The sequence below is a fragment of the Acomys russatus genome, chromosome X (genome assembly GCF_903995435.1).
Source record: "Acomys russatus chromosome X, mAcoRus1.1, whole genome shotgun sequence".
Taxonomy (NCBI): domain Eukaryota; kingdom Metazoa; phylum Chordata; class Mammalia; order Rodentia; family Muridae; genus Acomys; species Acomys russatus.
The window spans coordinates 61591107-61618007 of NC_067169.1; the positions used below are offsets into that span (position 1 = coordinate 61591107).

Below are 26901 nucleotides of genomic sequence, written 5' to 3' on the forward strand. Positions count from 1 at the left end.
AGTGTTTTGAAATTTAGGTAGCATTGCCCCCAAGTGGTAAAAATGAATTCCTAACCACAGCTAAGGGACATTTCCCCAAAGACTAGTTTTCTCCCTTAATGCTTAAATTGTTCAAAACAGATCAGTAAATATTTTAATGTTGCAGGTGTTCTTTTCTTGCGACGGTCTCTCAAGAGAAATGTATCAGTGGCACTTTATGTTTTATGCCAATTTGTATTGCATTAAGCCATGATGAGCATCTCTGCTGACTCTTAAACTGAGACAAAATTAGTCTACCAAGACATCTCAATAACTTCCATTCCCATCTAATAGAATCATTTCTGGTTTTCTGCATTGAAAATGTCTGTTACTCTCGGTTCCATCCAGTGCTTTCATACCTAAAGAGGCCATATGTTTAGATTGTATTTTCTTGTTTGTATGGTAGAATCTAGTATGGAATATAGCAAGATTTCTGAGTAAATCACTCATTTTTATTCAAATATAAGTGAGATAACACCCACCACTCAATGAATATAATAGTATCTTGGCATTAAAGTAAGTTAGAAACAAGCAAGCAGAAAAAAAAAAAAACCAACAAACCATTGCTTTAAAGTTTTAATCCCTTCAGTGGGTTAATATTATCTTGATTTATGGATAATTTATGTTCCTATTTAAAAACAAATGCCTCATTTGTTTTTCTATCATTCTAATTGCACACTAAGATAAAGGGATGAGATAAGGTGCTTTTCATTAGGCATTTCCTGTTTTGTTTTTTCTCTACAAAATCATTATGATGTTGCTATTGCATGCTTATTAGTCAGATTGTGTGTGTATGTGTGTGTGTGTGTGTGTGTGTGTGTGTGTGTGTGTGTGTGTGTGTGTGTGTGCTGAGATATATCTCCTTTCATGATTTATTTAAGATCCATTCCTTTTTCCAGGTTATTATAAAGTAAGATGATAAATCATAATAAAAATTTCAGTATCCTTTCTGTGAAATCACTCTGATTATTTTAAAGGCGTTACGTTACACATTTCTATGAGGAAAATAATGCCCTAGAATTACTATGTTAAGTAAAATGGAAAGTAAGAGCTGAAAGGATGATATAGTAAGCACATATACTCATAGGGAATAAACAGAACATCTGGGTTTATATTTGAGCATAATACTAAATCAACAGCTAAATGTAATCTCCAAATTTTATTGATGAACCACTTTAAGACTTCACATTTCTTTTGTCCCCCACCCTCCATTTTTTTGCTTAGGGTGTTTATGTCTTTATAAAGAATGGGATAATGGATACAGTACAATTTGGAAAAGGTAGGTGAGTAAACCATCTATAATTAGAAATACATTATGGTTTAAGTTGTCTTGTTTAAAATTTAAGAATATAAACAGTATATTACTTATTGCTATGATTATATTGATATATAAGATTGATTTTGTACTTTATTTTTAATAATCAAAAAGCAATATTATCTACCATTTATTTTAAAATTTATTATATGCTAAGGCCTTGTCACATTGCTGAGTATTGCTATTATAACCACAGATTTCTCTCATACAGATTAGGAAACTGAAGTTTAAAAAGTTTAACTAGGTTCCTTAGGTTACTAAGGGGCAATGTCCAGATTCAAGCTCAGGTCCTTTTAATTGAAAAGCCCACATTTTACAGTTATAAAATGTAAAGATTTATCCCCTCTTTTGCTAATTGGTTTAACCAAGTGTTAGTATCTGTTAAAATAGATTATACTTTTCAATCACTTGCTGGGAAATGGCATAGCAATCATTCATCTTGTACTGTTTCAGCTAATGTTGGAAAGTAATTTTATTTGACGCTTTGGCTTCTTAATGGTATTAGGAAGCAGACATAGCTTCCTGATAGTACTTGTCTAGAGCAGTTGGCAAAATAAACATGTATGGAAAACAGAAAGAAAAATCAGCTAAAATTTTAGTTATCTTCATAAACCTAATGAACTTTATTTGAAATAGTATTACTTAATGTGCATTAATGTTTAACATATTTATTACCAACATTTTTTTGTAGCTTAGGTAAACCTGGAATCTGGTTCTGTCTTTGTTTTCCTGATTTATCATCCCAAGTGCTAGGTTAATATATGCACCAATATGCCCAGCTTTTTCTCATCAATTTTGAGGACCATAATTATGTATGTGATTATTTTCAAATAACTATGAAATAAAATTATATTTTTAGCACTGGAGACAATTTGAATGTATAAAACACTGAAGCATCTGTATTTTTCATTATGTTTTTATGGGGCATGTGTGTGTTTGTGTGTGTGTGTGTGTGTGTGTGTGTATTTTCACTTCTCATCTTGATCTTTGGTGTTAACCAATGGGTAGTGTGAGGCTTCTGGGAGGTAGTAATAAGAAGTGTCTAATTTCAAAATGTCTTTATATCTTTAATTCTTGTTGGATTCTACCAGTGTTTAAACAGGTAACAGCAGAAGCCTGTTCATTGTAGAGATATAAAACATATACAATTAGAACTTTATCTTATGGCACTTCATATTTAAGCTGTACCTTCTAGCACCATAGCTCATTTAATGATAATAATAACTAATAATAATAATCTTTATCATAAGTAATAATTAAATGACCTTTGGAAAATCAATTTGACTTTGTAGTTAGCATTATAACAAAAATTTTAAGTTGCTGTCCACAGCAGTTTCTTGTATAACTTATTTGTAGATTATTTAAACTGTTCACTATCATTCTGTTCTGTACTACACTTATATAGAATTTCCAATTGTAATCCTTACTTATTTCTAACTGGTCTATTCAGATTCATATGTCTATCTGAAGAATCCTCCTCAAGATTTTCTGCCCAAAATTGGAATAATTACAGCTTCAGGACTGGCAGGTTTCATTTCAGCAAGAAAAGGTATGTTTTTAAGACATATTTTTTTCTTTCAATGCTATTATAGTATTTCTAAATTTTACTGTCCTATCATGACATTTATTGGATCATATCAGATTAGGTTAGTGTAAAAATATTTAGATTTCTAACCATTCAAAAGTGCTTTTCTTTTTATTAATTTATTCAGACTATATCTCAATTTTTATCCCCTTACTGTCTCCTCCCATTCCTTCCTCCCTCCCTCTTTCACTCTATTCCCATCCCCTAGGTCTGTGACAGAAGGGGACCTCCTTCCCCACCATGTGGTCACAGCCTATCAAGTCTCATCTTGGTAGCTTTCCTATTCTTTCTCTGAGTGCCACCAGGCCTCCCTATCAAGATGAAGTGGTCAGATATGGGGCACCAGAGTTCATGTCAGGGTCAGTCCCCACTCTCCACACACCTGTGGATAATGTCCTGTCCCTTGGCTAGATCTGAGCAGGGGTTCAATATTTACTGCATGTATTGTCCTTGGTTGGTGCTTTAGTTTGAGCAGACCTCCCTGGGTCCAGATCCACCTGTCATGATGTTCTTGTAAGTTTCTAGGACTCTCTGGATCCTTCTATTTCCCTATTCTCTTATATTTCTCTCACCGAGAGTCCCAATAGGAGGTCCCCACATCTATCCCAATCTCTTGGTAAGTGAAGAATTTCATTGGACATCCCTTTTGGGCTAGTGTTCAATTATAAGCGAGTATATACCATTTTAGTCTTTCTGTGTCTGAGTTAACTCACTCAATTAGATCATTTCTAGTTCCATCCACTTACCCGCAGATTTCAAAATTTTCTTGTTTTTAATAGCTGAGTAGTATTCCATAGTGTAAATGCACCACAGTTTCTTTATCCATTCTTCCATTCAGGGACATTTAGGTTGTTTCTAGGTTCTGGCTATTATGAATAAGGCTGCTATGAAATGCAAATCAAAAGGACTCTTAGATTTCCATCTTATAACCAGCACATGCTGGCGAGGATTTGGAGAAAGGGGAACACTTCTTCATTGATGGTGGGAGTGCAAACTTGTACAACCACTTTAGAAATCAATCTGGTACTATCTCAGAAAACTGGAAATAGGGCTAAATCAAGACCCAGCTATTCCACTCCTTGGGATGTACTCAGAAGATGCTCCACCAAAACTGCTTTTTATGCTACTTGCATACTGGAAGCTATGTTAAGGATTTGAGGAAGACATGATCAATTTCAGATAAAATCTCGTTTACTTTAGGTTTCAACCTGACCATAGTAGTTAAAATTAGCATAATCCAGATGGGGATGGAGTTAGTAAAGGTAGATAACTCAGTCTACCACTTTCAGTCACTATGAGACTTAATACTTTTGCTGTCTTTTTATACCTTTTTATACAGTGTATCTGTATTTATTTTGTTCTTTCTTCTGACTATAATTCTTATGTGAATGGCCAAATTCATAAGATCACAATCAGCGTTGGTGATTTGTTACAAAGATTCAAGGCTCGGTATATAGTTATGGTCATGGATAAGACTTATTGCAATGGCAGGAATAAAATAAATATCAAAATAATGGGGAAAGTGACATAGGACAACGTTTAGAAAAAAAAAACAGTTATAAACTCCTAGCAATCTTTTCTCAGGGACTAATACAACATATACTTAATTTCTCTAGTAACAAGTTAAGACAGTATGAATACAGTCAACAAGTGCTGATTGACAATTATAGGCAGAAGAGTGGCCTAGGTTTCATTGAGGGCTAGTCCTGTAAGTAGTATATACCTAACAAAATTCCAGACTTCCAAGAAGAACATTTCTCAGATGCTAGCAGGTTTGAATAGTATCAAATGGTGTACTGTGATAATTCTTTTATGCATGATATTTAACAACTATATTTCATACATATATGGTCAGATTTTAATTGTCTTTCATCTGATTATTATTTCTTTATATTGAGTGCTCTTGAGCTCTTTCATATTCATAAAATATATAATAAGTTAGTGTGAATCACAGTAACATCACTGTGCTATATAGACCATTAGAACTTATTATCTGTATTTAACTGTTTGGTATTCTTATTCCAACTCACTTCTATATCTCCTTCCTTGAATTTGGAAGGAAATTGTCTGTAATGTTTTACTTAGTTTCTTAATTAAAAAGTAGAAATGTTCCTTTGATTGTTTATCATGTTTCTGACTATAAGAGCTAGAAAATCTATAACCTAGCTTTTCAGATTGCTGCTCTCAAACTACTAGTGGATAGTGAAGTAAATATATTAGGTCTGAGGGCATATTTTATTAAAAATGATATAAGTTATGTGAGACTAGCAAATACAGTGTTTTGTACTTATTATTTGAGGAAATATCATTAAATTTTTGTTTCAGCGAAATGTACAATGTATGAAATGTCACAGATCATCATGTAAGCCTTATTTTTTTATGCAAGTCACAGTACAACAAAAATTAGAAAGGTGTTTCTTTAATATAACCCTGATAGAAAGAGATAGAAAGAAGATAGAAATATAAAAGAGAACCATTTGAACATTTCTATGTGCCCCATACATAGCTAATTTGTATCAGTGTCTGGTATTCTTCCTTAATTATAAATTAGTTATATAAAATATAAATAAATTTATTTAGAAAAAATAAGTTATAAAAGAACTTTGAACCTACATGAAATATACCATTTTGTACAAAGGTTTCTTGTATACAGTTAAGGAAAGGGTAAAAATTATTTAATAGTTCATCAGAGAAATACTGCCATATCACCATAATTCAGGTAAATTTTGATGAGATAAGAGATCCTAATCCCTATTGGGATTGTTAAATCAATAACTAGACAATGAACTGGGAGGGTGGCACAAGGCTTTAATCTCAGTATTTGGAAGGAAGAGGCAGGTGAATCTCTGAGTTTGAGGCCAGCCTGGTCTATAGAGCGACTTCCAGGACAGCCAGGACTAAACAGAAAAATCCTGTCTCAAAAATCCAAAAGAAGAACAAAGAGGAGGGTGGGGAGGAAGAGGAGGAGGAAGATAAAGCAGGAGCAGCAGAAGAATAACAAGAACAAGAACTAAACAAAAATAGTAAGGAGGAAGGAACAGAGTTGAGATCTAGTTTTGTATATGCTTTAATTAGCCTAGACTTTCTCTCCTCATACCACACAAAGCAGCCTTCTTACCCACCCTCTCCACATTCAGTCTATTGTAGACCTGACTTTAACAGGCTTCTTTAAAAAATAGTTAAACCAGGCAGAGAAATATACAATGTTTGTAACATTTCACAAACTGCAAAGTCACCAGCAAACATTGTCAGGTAGTTTGTTTGTTTGTTGGTTTTTAATTTTTTTATTTTTTATTAATTCATTCTTGTTACATCTCAATGTTTATCCCATCTCTTGTATCCTCCCATTCTTCCTTCCCTCCCATTTCCCCATTATTCCCCCTCCCCTATGACTGTTCCTGAGGGGGATTTCCTCCCCCTGTATATGCTCATAGGGTATCAAGTCTCTTCTTGGTAACCTGCTATCCTTCCTCTGAGTGCCACCAGGTCTCCCCCTCCAGGGAACATGGTCAAATGTGAGGCACCAGCGTACGTGAGAGTCATACCCCTCTCTCCACTCAACTGTGGAGAATGTTCTGACCATTGGCTAGATCTGGGTAGGGGTTTAAAGTTTACCACCTGTATTGTCCTTGGCTGGTGCCTTAGTTTGAGCGGGACCCTTGGGCCCAAATCTGCCTAAGAAACTGTGGTACATATACACTATGGAATACTACTCAGCTATTAAAAGCAAGGAATTCCTGAAATTTGTGGACAAATGGATTGAGCTAGAAATGATCATAATGAGTGAGCTAACCCAGAAGCAGAAAGACTTAAAGGATATATATTCTTTTATATCTGTATACTAGCCCAAGGGGCATGTCCCATGAAAGCCTTCACTTACCAGGAAACTGGGACAGAGGGGAGGACATCCTATTGGGACTCTAAATGACAGAAGCATGGGAGAATAGCAAAGTAGAAGGATCCAGAGGGTCCTAGAAACCTACAAGTTTTTTTTTTTGTTTTTGTTTTTGTTTTTATACCCTATCTTGCTATTTCCTTTATAAGTTAGGGGCCAAAAAGCTGTCTCAAAGAGTTAACAGTGCTTACTCCTCTTGACCAAACCAATATCTGATTTCTTAGTCTCAATCAGAGTTCAATGTATTCAGACAGACATTTATGATGCATATAATTTTGAATTGGTGGTCTTGTGGGTTTAAGCTTTAGCTGAGAATGCTGTATTTCCTACTGTTAGCTAGTATTGTTACTCTAGCTCTATGGAAGGGTTTAGGGGTAGTGAGTATGGGAATAAGATAAAAGCTGTATGACAGGGCTTGCTACAGAACTTCTTATACCCAGGTTAATCAGAGCAATTTCTCAAGTTGACAGGCTCCTAGTGAGAACCTACTGAGTTCCTAGTATGATTCTCTTTGGAATTTTTTAAAAGAGATTTTGCTGTCAAAAAATGATATGAAAATGACTCTTGAATGCTTAGTCAAGGCACTTTTGAAAATGCATTAATTATGTCAAGCTAATTGCAATTAGTATTACTTCAGTATTCTGAATCAGTGACATGAAGGAGTTATGTACCTTTTGAGGTCCTTAGCTGATTGGTTAGTTGGGTCCTTCACCTTTCTAAGTGTTAATCAGAAAGGGCATATAGAAGAGAGTCCATTTCACTTTAACCTGCTTTGATGAACACAGTAGCTGATTAATTCTCTGCTATCATGCTTTGTTAGATATTTGAAAAAATGTAATTATAATTTCAAGTTTCTTAGGATATGAAAATAATCTTTAAAAAAGAAGATAATTACTAATTCCTTTGTGTAGATAATTATCAGTATTAGATTCAGAACATTTTTTCTTAGATTGGACATGATGGCTAAGGGACATTAATTGAATTGAGAGCCTTAAGGGCATTTTAGGTACCATTTTGATTGATATTGCTAACTAAAGAGCAATTTAACGTAGAATGATAGCTTAAAGAGGAACAAAGAAAAACACCACAGTATATAATAAAAACATCAAATCTCTGGTGTTATCTATTTTGAGTAAATAATTTATTTGAATTTCATAGGTTCTAGGTTTAAGAAGATTGTTTATCCACTAGGACTGGCCACGTTAGGAGCAACAGTGTGCTACCCAACTCAGTCAATAATACTTGCAAAGGTAAGTTCTTTGTAAATGAGAGTAGTATTTCAGTGTTGGCTTAAACTGTCAGTGTGATGATCTTTAAATGTCACACAGTACCTTAAACATTGGATTTTTCAGAGGCATGTAGTTGCAATCAACTCTTAGGTCGGCAAAATTACGTTAGTACATTGACATGGAAAATACCATTCTTAATTTCATGATCATCACAAGGACCTAGGATGGGTTTGATTAGCTCTAGTTCAGCAGTATAAAAGCAGGTTGCTGTACCAAGTTCATAGACAAAGGTAGAATTGATGGGGAGAAATACTTATGCCAAGTTGAACTGTATAAAATTAGGGGCCTTTTTGGTTTTGTTTTTGTTATTTAATAACAGAAAATTATACCTGCTGGCAGCTGCTGAGTAACACAATGCAAGAAACATCAAATAACAGGTTACAGAGACTTCTGAGTTTAAAAAACACACATAAAGAAAGTGAGTTTTGAAACCATTGGAATCAAAAACACATCTTCCAGCTCATTGTAATTCCTGCAAATCTAAACATTCTCCTAATAATTTGAAGTTTTTTATTTATTTTTTTCATTTTGCAATGGGAATCCCAGAGCCCCAGATACAATGCTAGTCAAGCCATAAGCTATATACTCAAGCCTTGTATTTTTGTCATACATTCAGATTCCGAAGCAGAGATTTGAAGTATGTGAGTTTTTCTTCTTTTCTGTCCTTCGATATCAACATTTAATATTACCATTCATACTTAAAAAATGTTACCAGAAGGACTTTCTGTACTTGTGGTCTTACTACTACATCTCTTTAATTGTTGATGTAGATAAGATTGCTTTATTCAATATTTTGAGAATGTCAAGGATATTGTGACCTCTGCAGTTTGTAATATGATCAAGCTATAAAAGCTTATAACAGGAGAAGAACATTATTCATTGCATCTAGTTATACTTGAGAAAATTGCTGAATGAAGTGATGAATTTGTTTAAAAAGACTCCTTCCTATGAATTTACATGAGAATTAGCTACTTAAATTAATGTTGATGCTGAAAGAAAACTTGAGCTCATTTTACTTAACCTTTATATTATTCTCATTTGCTGATAAGGAAGCAGTAGCGCATTGAAGTTCCCAGCAACTGCCTTATCCAGAGTCATACTCGGCTTTAGGTGCCCTACGTTTCTGTTGCTATTCCTACTGGCTGGATACACTGATTCTACTCTTTTGCTTTTTGCAGTAATCTTTCTCCCTTTCTTTCTCTGTCTCTCTGTCTCTGTCTCTCCCTCCTTCCCTTCCTCCTTCCCTCCCTCCTTCCCCCCTATTTGTTTTCATAAAAAAGATGCCAATTCATCCTTAAATATAAGCATTACAAAAAAATTTAGGCTAGAAGAAATATAACCCCATTGAAATATGCTTCCATCTATAAAAATATCAGTGTAAAATCTATTGGAGTATTCTTCTAGTGATCTTTACATATAGAATTAGAAAAATAATATGAGTAAATATATAGATAAGGATAATGTCATGGTGTATATCACTTTAAATTAAAAAGTACTACATTTAATTTTACTTTAACAAAGGAAAAACAAAGAATTATTGAACTTTAATATTAAGTTCTAAAACTTACTCTATAATAAATCACTGAAGTTTCTTGCATTGAAACCCTTGCTTTTTTTGACTCTTAAGTATATTGTATATAATTTTTGTCAGATTAGAATATACATATATATACACATATAGATAGATAAATAGACAGAACATAGATTCTTTATTTGAGATACATGATAAGATTCAGAAAGTCTGACCCCCCACAAAATTGTATGAAAAATGTACATAAAAATAAATCCCTGCTTATTTGATATTTCCAAGACTGGTTGGTATATAGCAATTACCCTAAAAACTAAAAACAGTATATATCTAAAATTTTAGTTCAAATTGTAACTTTTTATCAGTTTCATTATTTAAAATGTATGTGTGTACATGTCCATGTGGTTACACATGTTTATGCAGCTCTGCATGTATTGTATATATGCACATATATAAACACATGTTTGTGGAGGCTGGAGGACAACTTTGAGTACCATCCTCAGGAACACTATCTACCTCTTTTGAGGTAGGGTCTCACATTGGCCTAAAGTTCACCAATTAGGCTAGATTGGCCAGTTCCAAAGATTTTCATGTTTCTGCTTCTTCAGAACAGGGATTATAAATAAACACCATCACAGTGGACATTTCTTAATTTTTTATAAAGATTTTATGTTGTTTTTTGGCATATATGTTTATATTATTACACATAAATAAAAAATTACATACAGCAAGAAGAACTATGAAACAACCAAGGATTATATGAATGTAACATGGTGTTTTGGTTAATTGTATTTGGCAATCTTGTAGAAAACATCTTTCCTATCTTGGTGATTCTAAAATTCTGAATGAGTCCTTCTCAAGTCTCTGATACAGATGAAGACTAGTTTAGTCTTACCATTAATCTTAGTCGTCTAGGGGTTAAGATGTTTTTAGGTCTAGAGAGATGTTTTAAGTTAATAGAGATAAGATATGATAGCTATTGATTTTCATTCAGAATTTCAGAATTACACTGGACATTTTTAGGTTGGTTCTGGGCATTGAATTAAGCACTTTATTAGCTATACCACTTCCTCTAGCTCCACCCTTTTCTCTATTTTAACGGAAGGTTTTTCAGTGAGTAGTACTTTTTTATTAAGATTTTTTGGCACGTTTCTTATAATTACATTTTCTATTTTATATTAATATTTATTTCAATTAAGGAAAACCCATTTCAAATCATTGAAAAACATGGTTGCAGATTCCACCTAGATTTTTTATTTATCTTTTTATGTCTCCCAGCTTTTAACTGCTAATCTCAAAGAAGATTTTAAACATTCAGTTTTAAATCTTATATAATGCACTTAACCCAATTTTCCTAGAAATAATTTTTAACCTTTTTTGTCATATTGTGTTGTACATAAATTGTTTAATTTCAAATGACACTGATGTAGAAACTTACAGGAAACCTCCCCCGCCAACTTAACCCTAAAAATCAACTTGCAGAAAAAGTCATCATATTAAGTGAAGTAAGCTAGACTCAGAAAGACAAATATTGGTCAGGCAGTGATGGCACACAGTTTTAATCCCAACATTTGGGAGGCAGAGGCAAATGGATCTCTGATTTCAAGGCCGCTCTGGTCTATAAGTTCCAGAACAGCCAGGAAGGACTACACAGAGAAACCCTGTTGCTAAACAAACAAAAAAAGAGACAAATGTTGAATGTTTTCTGGATCTTAATTTGTATATTGTTGCATAAAATCACGTATATAGTCAACTATATGACATGAAAATCAGCATATGCACTCACATATATGGCATGAAAGCATAAGGGAAGGGGGAATGGGAAGTTATTAGGAGTTAATATGATGACAGTACATGATATACTTAAAAGACATTGTCTTTATGAAACTTATCATTGAAGGAAATGGCACTGAGAGGAAGGGTAAGCAGGCTATATGGATGAAACCTGATAGGCTGTGATCATGTAGTGGGGGAGGCGGTCCCCTTCTGTCGCAGACCTAGGAGAGAGGAATAGGGTGAAAGAGGGTGGGATGGGGAACTGGAATATACAAGTGAGGTGATAACAATTAAGAAGTATTCTGAGTGAATTACTTAAATAAAAATAAATAAATAAATTTGTTTTCAAGTTTTAAAAAGAACTTTGAAAAGATGTATTTATATTTAAAAGTAACTACTATTAACTGGTATTTAAATTTCTATTTTTTTGGTATTCAAATTTCTATGAGTTTTTTTTTACCAAATTTATTTTTTAAAATCTTTCACTTGCACTGGAGAGATGGCTCAGTGGAACCAGATTCATTTCCGAGTATCTACAAGGCAACTCATAGCCATCAGTTACTCCAGTTGTAGGGGATCTGATGCCCTCTTCTGTGCAAGCATCAAGCATGCACACAATGCACATAAGTATATGCAGGCAAAACCTTTATACATATAAAATAATGCTAATTAAAAATAAGCAAGTAAATAAAAATAAAATAATATTTTTCTCTAATCAGGCAAGTACTTTAAAAGGATGTCAGAGAAGGGCTTTTTGTTATAAGTTTTGTTTGTTTGTTTGTTTGTTTGTTTGTTTTTTGAAACAGAGTCCTGGACTCATTTTGTAGACCAGGCTGGCCTTGAACTCATAGTGATCCACCTGCCTCTGCCTCCTGAGTGCTGGGATTAAAGGCGTGCGCCACCATGCCCGGCCTACAATTTTTTTTAAGAGGGAAAGGACTGACAGTTTTAAAAACAAATGATAATCTAGAACATAGTTTCCAGAATAAAAGCCTCACTCAATGCAAGAGTATTCTATTTAAAAGTAATTGTCCTTGTAGTGTTTCGTCATTAACACACACACACACATATGGTTTTATAAAGTTGAATGAGCTTTACTAACTTTATGATTAGCACAATCCAACTAGCACATCTATTAGTGCCCAGGCTGTACACTAGAGTCCCACAATTTGTTCATCTTACAATTGAATGTTCATTCTCTCTGACCAATATTTCCTTTATTTCTTCCAGCCCCTTAAAATTGCTTCTGTCCTCTCTTTTATTGTAGTTTATACTTAAAGGAAATAAAAGTAGTGCCTTCAAGAAATTTTTTCCTCTGTGTTCATTATAGCAGTATCATAATATCCCAGACTGGAAAAAAAAAAACCTCAGTGTATATCAATAAATGACTGGTTAAAGAAATGGTGGTTACATATATACAATAAAACATTATCCACCCATAAAGCAGAAGAAATTCTGCCATTTATTATAAGATAGATGAACCTAGAGGACACTGAGATAAGTGAAATCAGCTTGGTGCAGAGACAAACTAGTACATAATATCAGTTATGTGCAAGTGGACTTTGTAAAAGCCTTGAATGTGTTTATAGAGATAACCTGTTTTTAAATGAAAAGATTATTGACATAGAAGGCATTCTAAAATCTAGAATTTTAATTCAGTTTTTCCAGAAGTCTTAGGTTTTAGTAGAATGTGAAATTCATTCAACATACATTTTTCATCCATCTTCTATGTATTGATCACTATACTAAATTGTAGTATAGATGGTAAAATAGGTCAAAAGGTAAAAGAAAATTCCCTAAAATTATCTTAAATATATTATTATATACATGGGGTAATGATTGCTATGTGGTAATGGTGGTGCTTTACATTAGTATGCAAGGGAAGGATATGCTGCTTAAGATTGTATTGGGATTCTAAAGAACTTTACCAGGTACTAAGTATCAATAAATTTTAGATGGAATAGAGATCTCCTCATGGAATGAAATACTATTTAAAACATAAGAGGAAAAAGAGATGTACACATTAATTATTTTGAAATAAATTAGAACTCATGTAAACCATAATCTTGAAAGCTAACAGAGGAAAGATGATATGTTTGACTATATAAAAATAATGACAGTATGCATATGCAAAGGTTAATAGGTAAATAAAAATGGAAGAAACTATTTGTAATATATACAACAAAAGCTAGTATCTTCAATGTATTGTGAACTCATAAATAAATAATAAAGCGGTGAATACTTGTCTGAAATGTAGAAAAGGTATACAGATAGGTACTGCACAGAATAATATGTATAAATGGCCTAACAAAAGCTACTATATTTTTATTAGTAATTACATAAATGTCAACTTAATAGACCATTTTGGAGACAGTGCTAGGGATAAACCTCAATGCCTCATGGAACTTAGGCAAGCACTTCTACAACTGAACATATATATCTAGAGATGCTTGCGTTTGTCTTTTAGCTACATAAAGCCTTAAAGGGATCCTAATTCTTCTTTTGGTAAAAAGGGTAGGATAACAGCAGTATTTTTTTGGTGGAAGTGTAGGTTGTTAAAGAATATTGCTACCTTTTTGAAGGGCAATGTGATAGTATTTTTAAATGAAAATTAATATGATTCTTAATCCAGAAATGTTACTTCTAGGAATTTATTCTGAGAAAACACTGCAACTGAGATTGATCCCAGTTATATGTATAATGAATAGGATGCTAATTTTATCATTGTTTGTACCTGATTGTGTGCTGTACTATTTATTTTTCTGTACTGGGCAGTGAGTGTAGGGCCTCATATTGCATAATTTTTCGAGTATATGTATATACTTAGTTAAAACAATAAAAGTATATAATTAGTTAAAATAAACTTAAAGAGCAAAACTGCTTAAGCAAACAAGTTTGTCAAAGTGTAATCATATAAAGTTATCTTTTAAACCTTGATAGTTGTATACTGAAACCATGGGGTTCTGGAAAATATAAGAAGGAACTAGAATATATTCAAAGGGAAAGTGCTGTTAGTGGAAGGTAACCCACAATAATGTGGAACTCAGGATCTTCTAGGCGAGATGTCACAGACATATGCCATTACTCCTAACAATATCTTTATACCAGAATCATATGTTATTTTCTTGAGAAATTAATTGATATCTTTGTTTCTCAGTGAATGGAGAATGATCCATAAAGTTTGAAGCAAACAAACAAACAAACAAACAAAACTCATTTTTCTCAGTGATCTGTTTACTTTCTCTAAATATTTCTTCCTAAACTTCTGTGGATGCAAATTTCACTTAGTATGAAGCCCTCTAATATAAGCTACATGAACAGACTGATAATGGCTGAACACAGAATGAAAAATCTTGAGTAATGTCACTCATGTGGAGAGAGGTTAAAACCCAGAGAAGCAAATTGTACAATAGTGATTGATGGGGGCTGACAATGGAAGGAAATAGGGAGGGGAGATGTTCGTATACACAGAAAGTTATAAGACAAAATGTTAGGAGACCAAAAACAGTTTATGAGGTCTATCTATAGCAAGGCAATTATGGCAAATATTTTGAATACTTGAAATTTGAAGAAGGACTTGATCCTAAGTGTTTTCATCCCAGACACGTGAAAGGTAACTACATGAGCTGATACCAGTGTTGGTAAGCTTGACTTCAGAAATTAATACAAAAAGTGGACTTCTACCAAAGTATTGTGTTGTTACCTTAAATAGATATAATTTTTATTAGGCATCCCTCTATAAGGCTGAAAAATAATTTAAAAATTATAAACTAGGGGTTGTATTATGGCTTCTGGTAGAGTGCTAGCTTCATCTCCTGGAATTCAATCCCTAACACTATAAAATTATGTTAAAATACTTAGGCATAATTTTAAATGTATGTTATATTATATAAAGTTATATATTTATTAGCCATTTATGTGTAGCTGGTCATTTTTCTTATAAGATTTTGAAACTGCTACTTTATTTTATGTGAGCTAGATATTTATATTTTTATTGTTAATTCCTTCTTAGGTGTTCATATAAAATACTTTATCTGAATTTTAAAGTTTTTATTTTACCTTTTACGTATATATTATTTGACTCACTTTTTCTTTGTTAGATAACTGGGAAAAATGCATATGCTACAAGCCAACAAATTTACCAAGCCATTAAGTCACTGTGGACAAAAAAAAGTAAAGAAGAATCACTCCCTGAACCAAAAGGCGAAACTAAGGTAGAGTTCAAATAAACCAAAAGTCATTGAATTTTTCTTTGAGTAAGCATTGGTTCATAATGATACTATGGGGAGGTCACAGATGAAATGGAAACAAATGAAAGACTCACAATAAGTTGGTATAGTATAATTTTATATTGTTTTAGTAAAATAATTTACTTCTGAAGAAAATGTCTGTTTTTTAAAAACAGGTAGGAAGTCCTGGTGAAATACATGCCAAAACACCTGACCTGAAACATTCAGTGTCTTTGCCAAAGGGACTTGCTTCTGTGACAAAGATTAACTCAGAACCCACTCCAGGTTTGTTTGGAATTTTTAATTTTGTTTTCATTTTTATTAATTTTAGAGCATTATAGTTCATACTTTGAACTTGTATGTTTTCCTAAATGTTTCCTCTCTCTCAAATGTGTGCATTGAATTTCATTTTTGGTTATGAGATTTTTCTTTCTAAATCACCACATAGCTATAGTACATATCTTCTTCACCTGTGCGGGTAGAGTAGCACTGTCATTATGATTGAGTAAAGCATTTAATATCACTTTATAAATGTGAGCTGTTTTATCATGAGGAGGAAAGTGTACCTTTCAGGATTCTTTCAAATGACAAGTATGAGTCACACCTATATAAAGCATATCAGTTTCCATTTCTCATGCTATTTACCTGTCAGTCTCCTGTCAGTCTTAGTTTCCACTCTCTGTGGCTTTATTAAATTCCAGTACCAAGAGAGATTGCAGCATTAAGTAGTACATGTAGCACTATTACAGTTTTGCTAGTACTCAGTATTGGCAATCAATACTTTCTGGGACCAACAAATGATAGTTATGCTTTCTAAAGAAATCCTACCATGAACAACAACAACAAAAAAAATGTAGCCATGTATTTGAAAATACTTTAATAGTCTAGCCACGTAAAAACCCTTCTGTCTCAGATTTGCATAGCTGCCTCATCTCCAAGGAAATATGCCAGATTCATATGTGCAAAGGTGGAAATAGTACAGTTATCTACCGTATATAAAGCATGTACTGTGATATAGAGTGCTTATGAGACTTGTTACTCAACCGGCAATGCAAAGCAAAACAAGATCCCATCTCTGTTGTATTGGTAATTATTCCCATTACATAAAGAAAAGCTCCTGGAGCTTAAACAGCTTTTTTAAAAAAGTAAATCATACAACTTGTCAGTAGCAGAGCTGTATTTCTAGCTCATCTTCCTGATGCCACAGTCCAGCCACTTTCCATTCTTTTAATTTAAAGGCAGAATTTTGTCTCTAGTTTCCTATTCCTCCTACTCCCCTCTCAGTCTCCATCTGGTGGTAGAGCAGAGTAGTCACACCTGTAGTCCAAGCAGTTGGGAAGCTGAAACAGAAGGCTTGGGGCCTGGAAGTCAGTGTGGGCTATTACTTATTTAGTGAGTTCCTAGATTAGCCTCAAGAGCAAGATACTAATAGCAATAATATCAGACTAAGAAAAGCTGTCACCAAATATCAAAGCCTATTTGAATGATTTTCCATCTTTTCTTCTTAATCAAGATAAGATACACAACTTTTAGACTCTCTGAGCTAATTTCAGTTCAGCTTATTTATGAAAAGTATAGTATATGTAGTCATTTTTCTAAATGTCTGTCACTTCCCAACTATCTTCGTGAAGGTGAAACAAAATACAGCTTAAGAAAAAAAAATACAGCTTAAAGTGGGATCTAAATCATTCCTGGTTAATATTTTTCCTTATCTACCTGTGATCTGAAACACTATTCCTATCTTGGATAATGTAATACATGAAGAACATTCTAAGGAGACTTGCAGTGGGAAAGGCATGATAGTGATATTTATGAATATGATGTGTTTGAATTTATTTGCTAAGATGAACTACTATGAAAAAAGAATACTATAGACTGCATTGCTTTCATTCAAGAGAAGAAAAGGTCAAGACCAAGGTGCCAGCATGGCCAGGTTCTTACGAAGGTACTCTTCTGCTCCTAGGCATTTGATGTCTTGTATCTTCACATGGTAAAGAGAACCAAACATATTGTCCAGACACTTCATAGGGCACAAATTCCATTCATAAAGACTCTACCTTCATCACCTCTTCTAGTCCTGATTACCTCCCTCAACTCCTAATGCGTCATATTGGTGCTTAGGGTTTTAGTGTAACAATGTATCTTTGAGGGTCAATTACCTCACTCTAGTTGGGAGTGGTAGTACACGCCTTTAATTCAAGTATTTGGGAGGCAGAGACAGGCAGATCTCTGTAAGTTCGAGGCCAGCCTGATCTACAAAGTCTACCTTGAGTCCAGGACAGTGAAGACTACACAGAGAAACCCTGTCTCGAAAAATAAAAATTCACCTTTAGAACTTAGCATTTCCCCATTTCACGTGTAATCACAAAGTTCCATGTAGTGATTATGATCACAGATTTTAGGTAAGACCCGAAGCTGAATACCAAATAGTTCTATTACCTGGGCAAGATACTCATCACCAATTAAGGTCAATTTCCCCATCCTTATCCACAGCTCAGTTTCCTCACCCACAATAAAAATAATTCTCACATGTTTCCTGTTAGGGTTAAACTTCAATATCTCAATCTGTTTCTCCCCCACTCCTCTCTCGCACTCACGCTCTCTCTGTCTCCTCTATCTCTCCTCCATCTCTCTTCTTTATCTCCTCTCTCTCCTTTCTTCTCTCTCATTTCACATGCATGATGCACAAACCCTGACACAGGGTCTTACTATATATCACAGACTAGCCTTGCACTGCTGCCAGTCCTCATGTCTTACCCTCAAACCAGATAGATTATAGGGAAAGTTCCTTAGAAAATCCTGTGTAGTCAACATAACACAACAAGAATGTAAATTAAGGGAGTAAGTAGAGGTGTTACAGGACTTAGGAAATGTATGTACACTGTTAAGTAAATCTGAAAGCAAAAGACACATAAAATTATTGGTCACATTCCTACTAATAGCTCTGCTTAATACACTTTTCTTACAGGGATGGGCTGTGGCAGGTTGTTCATGCTCCAGTGGATAACCCCACAGCCATACACATACAAGCAGCATTAATTGGATTTAGTGGATTACCTAATAGGCAGGACTAGGACTCAAAGTGGAAGGGCATTATATCAGAGGGAGGGGTTAGGAGATGAAGGGAGGGAATGGGGTCTGGATATGATTAAGTCACATTATATACATCTATGAAGCCCACTGATGATGGATAGATGTTTTTTTATGTTCCAGTAGATGGCCTCAGACTCATGCACATATGGGCAGCACTAACAGGACTTAGTGAAATAAATAAATAAGGGCTGGAGAAATGGGTCAGCAGTTAAGAGCACGGGCTACTCTCCCAGTGTACTCAGATTTCATTCGCAGCACACACACATGTCAGCTCATAACTGTCTATGCCCCATTTCCATAGGATCTTATCTTTCTTCTGGCTTTTGTGAATATCAGCCATGCATGTGATGTACAGATATACATGCAGTCAAACCATAATTTATAACAACAACAATAACAATCTTGAATTGGGAAAAGGACATAATTTGAGAAGATATGGAGGGGGAAATGGGAGGCAGATATGATCACATATCATTGTGCATGAATTTCTCCCCATCCCTATATGGAGAGTAACAGCTAGTCAGTAGCTACTGAGAGAGGGAAAAATCTGTTTTATTCACGGACATGTGTACATGTGAGCAATAATGTGTGTGTGTGTCTGAACTTTAATAAGATAAATTGCCTTCTTAAAGTCTCTTTACATTTCTTGTGTATATCTAAATCAGAACTTATATATCCACAATTTTCAATCAAAGAAGACAAAAAAAATATGTATTATATACATATGTAACATATAATTAAAGAAGATGTCATAAAGCTGAGAGCAGGGTTTACATGGGAAGAGTTAGAGGGAGAAAGAGTGGAAATGATATAAATACAGTACTCATATATGAAATTCTCAAAAAATAAAATTTTTAGTGATCAAAATTCTCAAAAATAAAGACAAATTTAAAGAAAATTTAAAAGAAATTTTAAAAGTTAAAAAAAAAAAAACCTTTTAGGTTATTGAACAAGGGCTACCACCAGGTGGCAGTAAAGATACATTTGAGAAAAGTTGATAAGCATAAAACCACTACCATTTCTTTATCCCCTCCCCCTTTTCAGAAGGGTTTCAAATTAAAAACTAAATATATAATAGTAATATATTGTTTTATTTAAATATGTTAAAATATTATCTATCAATATATTTAATACCTACTATAATTTTCATGTAGTGCCAGTTGAAAATATCCTAAGATAATCTATAAGGTGATATGAAAACATCTGTGATTTCTGTTGGCAGTACAAAAGGAACTGTAATACTCTTGTCACCTACATTTATGACTGAATAAAAATACTCAATTTTGAAGGTTAGTAATAGTGTAGACATTTTTCTTAATCTTACTTTATAGACCATGAGTCCTATCATAGACCTCTGAAGGCACCTCCAATTAAAAAATCCCTGTAAGCTATTACTTACTCTTGGTTATTCTTGTTACTATCTCTGTTATAGTCTCTTAATCTTAACCTGGAAAGTTTATAGTATCACAAAGAGTTCCTCCTTGTACTTCTCTGTCGGTAGATAACGTTACCTAGCTGTGTGGCTTTAAATGTTATATAGGCTGGAACTGTTATAAGTTAAGTTATAAGTTATAAGAGTTAAGGCCTCCTGTGGACTGTACTGACACAGTACTAGCTGACTACCCAACATTTCTACTCATATATTGAGCAAATAACTGAGATTCAGTGATTCCAAAATTTAACATTTTATTTGTGTTTCCCTAAATCTACTTGCATTACATTTTTTCCTGCCTCAATGAATATCAACTACATTCTTATAGTTTCTCATGTTAAACAGTCCATCCCTTTAGTATTGTTCATTTTTCCTTCAAAATGATTTAGAGTATAGTCCTTTCTCAAATCCTCACAGCTGTCACCATGAAGCACTCAGCACTTCAGGGAGTAATGCAATGGCTTCATATTTGATCTCCCTGATCGATCTTTGTTACTCTATAGTCTCTTTCACTCAGGCAAAAACACTCTTATTAAATACAGCTATGCCACTCAAATACTTAAAATTGGGCATAAACTTAAACTAAAAGGCTAGATCGCCTCTCCTGTCATTCATTGACACCTGTTTGTCAGCCCGTTTGTCAACTGAATTCCAGCATTGGATTGGGTCCTCACACTTGCTGTTACAGATATCTACAGAACACATTCTTGCATTTCCCTTGATGCTTGGCTCAAATATTACCTTTCTAGAAACCTTTTCTAAGGTACCTTATTTAAAATTGGAAATTAGCCAAACACATCATTTGCCCCTCCATCAATTCTTATTCTGTGCAACACTTAACCATCAAAGGGTATGCTGTGTTTACCTACCTTGCTGTCTGTTTCACCCATGTTAGGCTCATGTTGAAATATGGTTTGTTCACTGCTATACTCCCAATACCAAATACAAATGTTGTCTTTTTTTTTATTAATTTATTCTTGTTACATCTCAATGTTTATCCCATCCCTTGTATCCTCCCATTCCTCCCCCCGCCCCATTTTCCCATTATTCCCCTCCCCTATGACTGTTCCTGGGGGGGGATTACCTCCCCCTGTATATTCTCATAGGGTATCAAGTCTCTTCTTGGCTACCTGCTGTCCTTCCTCTGAGTGCCACCAGGTCTCCCCCTCCAGGGGACATGATCAAATGTGAGGCACCATAGTATGTGAGAAAGTCATATCACACTCTCCACTCAACTGTGGAGAATATTCTGACCATTGGCTAGATCTGGGAAGGGGTTTAAAGTTTACCTCCTGTATTGTCCTTGGCTGGTGCCTTAGTTTGAGCGGGACCCCTGGGCCCAAATCTGCCTATCATAATGTTCTACTTGTAGATTTCTAGGACCCTCTGTATCCTTTTATTTTGCTATTCTCCCATGCGTCTCTCATTTAGAGTCCCAATAGGATGCCTTCCCCTCTGTCCCAGTTTCCTGGTAAGTGAAGGCTTTTGTGGGACATGTCCCTTGGGCTAGTATGCAGATATAAGTGAGTATATGCCATTTGATTCTTTCTGCTTCTGGGTTAACTCACTCATTATGATCATTTCTAGCTCAATGTTGTCTTTTTTAATTTAATATCTTACAGGTACTACACAGTTTATGCCTGACCCCAAGCTCATGGACCATGGGCAGTCTCATCCAGAGGATAAAGATATGTACAGCACTAGAAGCTGAAGTAGATTACAGCGGGAGGGAGCCTGCATAGAGAGCTGCAAGATGTACTAAATTGCAAACAATGATGAAAAAGTATGCAACAAATGGGTCACTTAAAGAGCATGACTTGAATTTTTCCATGACATTTTCAAATAAACAGTTTGGACAATGATGAAAATGGTTAAGCCATAAATTATTGAATGCAACACAATATTAAGTGATTGGTGAGGGAAACGAGATATAGAAATACTAGGAATACATTTCATGACTTGTAAGAGAATTTACTAGCAAAAAAATAGCAAAATAAGATATAAATGTCAATAAAACTAAAATCTGAAAATATGCATATATAAGTATACATATACATACTTATACATATATATCTGCTTCAGTTTTCCCAGTTATTACTAGTTAACTTAGAATGGTGGGTAGAAGGATGTGTTTTTCTCTCTACTTTTTTTTTCCAGGGCTGGAATAAAATATCCATATTTTATGGCACAAGAGCTTGGATTATGTCTTTATATTGACTACATTTAAATGCCTGAAAACATCTGCTTAAGAGGACCATATACTATGTGATCCTAGTAGTGCTTAGCACTTTTGCTACTGTTTCCTGGATGTTGTGTTTTTCTGTTTCATTCCTCTGAGGCCTCTTAGACACATCAAAGTTGCCTGTTCCCTATTTCATAGAGCAAAAATGTACAATTCTTAGATATGACTTTTCCCAACCAGCAATCTAATATCCAGGGATACTCCTTGCCATCAATCTTTGCATTTTTTCCTAAGACTAGTATTTCTTCTCAGGTGCCTGATCACCCATCTTTTCAGGACTTTTCATCCTGTTTAACCTTCAATCTTTGGTTTCTCTTTTCACTCAGCTCTATTCCTCAACTGGTAGATAGATTTACCTTTTGCAAAATTTTATTTATTTATTTACTTACTTGGCATCCCAGTTCCATACTCCCTCTGTCTTTCTCCTACCCCCTCCCGTATTCCTCAGAGGAGAGGAACCCTCCCACCACCTACCCACCCTAGCTCATCAAGTCACATTAAGACTGAGCACATTCTTTTTTCCTGTGGCCAGGCAAGACAGCCCCACCAGTGGGGAGCTATCAAAAAGCAGGCAACAGATTCCATGTAAGATACAGTCCCCCTCCCTTTCCTAGGGGTCCTACCTGAAGCCTGAGCTGCCCATCTGCTACGGAAGAGTAGGAAGCCTAGGTCCAGTTTATGCTTGATCCTTAGTTGTTACTTCAGTCTCCATAAACCACTCTGGCCCCTAGTTAGTTGGTTCTGTTGGTCTTTTTGTGGAGCTCCTGTCACCTCCAGGTCCTTCTAGCCATCCCCCCACTTTTCCACAGGACTCCTTACTTGCCCAAGATTTGGCTGTGAGACTGCATCTGTTTCACTCCTTTGATGGATGGAGCCTCTCAGAGGACAGCTGTGCTATGCTCACAGACAGGAGCACAGTAGAGTATCGTTAATAGTGTCAAGGGTTGCCTCTCTCCCCATGGGGTGTATTAAAGGTTGGGCTGGGCAGTGGCTGGATGTTTCCTCAATCCCTGCACATCTTGTAGGAAGGGTAAATTTTGCGTGGAAGTTTTGGTAGGCTGGTGTTATCTCCCTTTACTCAGAATACTGTCTAGTTGGAGGGTGTCCTCATTACTCTCCATGACCCCTGCTACTAGGAGTTTCAGCTAGAATCGCCCCCATATCCTTCCAGAAGTCTATCCTGTCCTAGGTTACTTTTTCAAAAAAATCAAAAAGCATTGTAAAAGACAAAGCATCATAACCCAGCCTCTTCCTCAAGTTGCCCTTTCTCTTGAGCTTCTTCCTAAGACTTCTATACATCTTTAAAAGACCATTAATGTGTAAGTGAAATGAAGCACAATGACTACCAATAATATTTTAATGACTATTACAACCGATTGATGTCATTTATTTAGGAGACAGGTAAGTATTTGATTATTAAGGGTGCTTCAAACCAGAGTCATACCTAATACACTGCCTGAAATATTTTACAATGACCCCTCCATTCCTTACTGCATTAGCATCTGACATGTTGGGCACAGGACTTATTTTCTACTTCACTGTCAATTAAACTTCATAACCAAACAAGAAGCTGGAGAGATGGCCCAACAAGTAAAAGTGTTGTTCCCTAAATCCTGATGACACAAGTTAGAGCCCTCAGACTCACATGGTGCAATGAGAGAACTGAATATTGCAGGTTATTCTGTGACCTGCACACAAACTCATGTGCGTACATGATAATTTTTTAAAGTAAACCTAGTCCCTTATTATTTTTTAATTCCACCAGGGCTTCTATAATACCTCAAAAGGAAACAATACAAATAGAAAAATTTCAAATGAAGGAAGATTGTTCAATGAAAAATAGATCACTTGTTGTTGCAAATAGTAAAGAATTCTGCATAATTTGTAGGGAAACTTTGAAAAGTCTGTAAATTAAACTTTTACTCTCATGATATCTCCTGTTGAGTCAGAGCCTACTGCCTCCATCTTTTAACCTAGTCCTAGTCCTGGAAGCTTTTAGCCTCTGTACAATATAATCTAGGCCTAGAATGTTTTCCGCCACTGAGACTTACTGCTGAATAAACTCACCATTTCTTGTTCTTTATAAACTCTGGTTGACAGATTCAATTCAGCTGTTCTTGCTCAGACTCCTCCACAATGACTGAATCAAAACTGGCTTTGACTTAACTGCTCTACTTGACCTTATATTAACTTTGGCAATATGTTCTAATCTTATGGCTTCTTATTCTCTGGCTTATTGTATCTTCACCTGTGTCTAGCTTGTTCTCCCTGCCTGCAACCTGTCTGTGTAAAATTCTCCCACTAAACCTACTTACTCCATTTCTCCCTGTACGCTGTTATCCTGAGTCTTATTTTTCTTGTCTTTTCTTGTGAGAGTGGGACTCTCCTGTTGCAGACTCATTCTGTCAAGTCTTTGACTTGTCACTTTGTCTGCCCTTCAATTTGACATCACTTTCAAACATTGGTGCTTCCTTCTACAAACTAACTTTACTTTCATTGTTTGGCATTAAAGATGTCTACTAAGGGCATGTCTGCATTGCAGCCAGTGGGATTAAAGCTGTGTCATTCCAGATGACCACAGAGATCTAGAATGTCTTTGGATGTGATTAAAGCATTCATGTTGCTGGCTTCAAATTCCTCTAAAAAAGGCCTTATGTGCAAAACCATGATGAAAAATTGGGTGCATATCAAGAACTATATAGTAAGGGCAAAACAGCAGAACTAAAAATGTCTGTCTTTTCAACAAAGTTAGGTTTTAAGTTATAACTCATAAGAATTATATTGTTATATTACAATACCCAGTTCTGTGACATCTTATTTAATAGAAAAATTAAAACCATTTACTTATAGTGAGCTTTGTATACAATATGTAGAGATTATGACAAATGTAATAACACCTTTTGAAGGGCAGATAATTCTAAAACAAGTGTGTCTCATGAGAGTACAGTCAAGCATATCTGAAAATGATAAATTCAACTGAAAGAAGTTTGGATGTAGATCCACTGATTTTAAAGTTTATGCTTTGGGGATGGATGACAGCACAGATAGTACAAATAGGGTTGAATTTGACATTTTAGTGGTGGTATTTATGACAAATATAATGTCACTAAAGAAATTACTTCTTTAGTGAGAATAAAGGGTGAAGCTAAATCAAGAGATTTATATGAAGCAGCAATGCAATACATGTTAGAACAGTTTTCCTTATCTAATGTCCACATATCTAATTTATTAGTGACATTGTCTCAACAGTGGTAGATAAAAGACAGGAATTTATAAAATTAATAAAGACAATGAAATTTCTCCCCCAAGACACTACTAATGAAGTGTCTTTGCATAGCACACCAAGATATTTTATGTTCAGAACCATTAAAAATGGAGTTGAGAGATAGATGGTCTAGTGAATCTTGGCTTGTCATGAACACATTAGAAACTGAGTATAAATTCCCAGAAACCAAGTAATATAAAGTGTATCAGTGTACCTCTGTACTCTCAATGTTCTACATCTTACAGGATGATGGGGTATAGAGATAGGACCCCCAGAAATTTGTGGGAATGCTAGTCTGATGTATGCGAGAATGAGGACAAGAAATGTGTCTCACATAAGTTTTGATCACTAAACATATACTTGTAGCATGCGTGTGTCCCCATACATATTATTATACAAACATTCATACATTTACATTAAGATACATCATACACTCAACAAAGGTTTTTAAGTATTAAAAATGGATAGTGTCATGTGTAAGAGCAAGCTAGTCAACGTTCCAGCCTAGATAGGGGACTTCCTACCAATCTCTGCTGAGGTCCTACCACCATCCAAGGATCTATGGTCCATTGGTTGATTGCTGTTGACAAAAGAGAAGTCACTTTCTCTTAGGTATGTGGCCTCTGATAGGTGGTTCATGCTCCACTGGATGGCCTACACCCATGTGCATATAAACAGCATTAAGTAGACTCAGTGTTACTAATAACAAAATAAAAAATTGTATGACACGAAGTTAGGAAGATCAAGAAGAAAGCACAAAGGAGAGTTGGAAGAAGTAGTGGTGTATCAAAGTGGTTAGAATACATTGTAGAGATATATGGAATAAGGACTACAATAGACATGTCAAATATGGATGGTAAAGCCCAAGAAGCATAGACAATGAAGGAATGCTGAGAGCTGAAGAAATAATCTTCCTTGGGGAAGAGCACACCAATTGGCAATCCAATACCAAATGGTCAACCCTGAAAACATATATACAAGTAACATTATGCAGACTGAGCAGGTTGTACTTAGGAATATGTACTTTAGGAATATATATGTATATGTATATATAACAATAATGAAAAAGAGGCTATAAATTTGAAAAATAGCAAGGATGGGTATATGTCATAGAGAAGAAGAGTGGGGAGGTAGGGGGAAGAGAGTCACAGGGTGGGACTGGGAGGAGAGGAGGGAGGGGGCTACGATCAGGATGTAAAGCCAATATATAAATTAAATGTAAATTTTAAAGAGG

At 35.0% G+C, this 26901-nt stretch overlaps 1 protein-coding gene across 1 annotated transcript in view; it reads left to right on the plus strand.

Moving 5' to 3' along the window:
* Apool (apolipoprotein O like) overlaps positions 1–22135 on the plus strand; it is a 56205-nt gene extending 34070 nt beyond the window's left edge. The window contains exons 4-9 of the mRNA XM_051141292.1: positions 1243–1297; positions 2784–2882; positions 7972–8063; positions 15507–15620; positions 15812–15920; positions 21783–22135. Of these exons, the coding sequence (XP_050997249.1) occupies positions 1243–1297; positions 2784–2882; positions 7972–8063; positions 15507–15620; positions 15812–15920; positions 21783–21871 (558 nt within the window). The 3' untranslated portion in view covers positions 21872–22135. The remainder of the gene's footprint in view (positions 1–1242; positions 1298–2783; positions 2883–7971; positions 8064–15506; positions 15621–15811; positions 15921–21782) is intronic.
* Positions 22136–26901: the final 4766 nt, after the last annotated feature.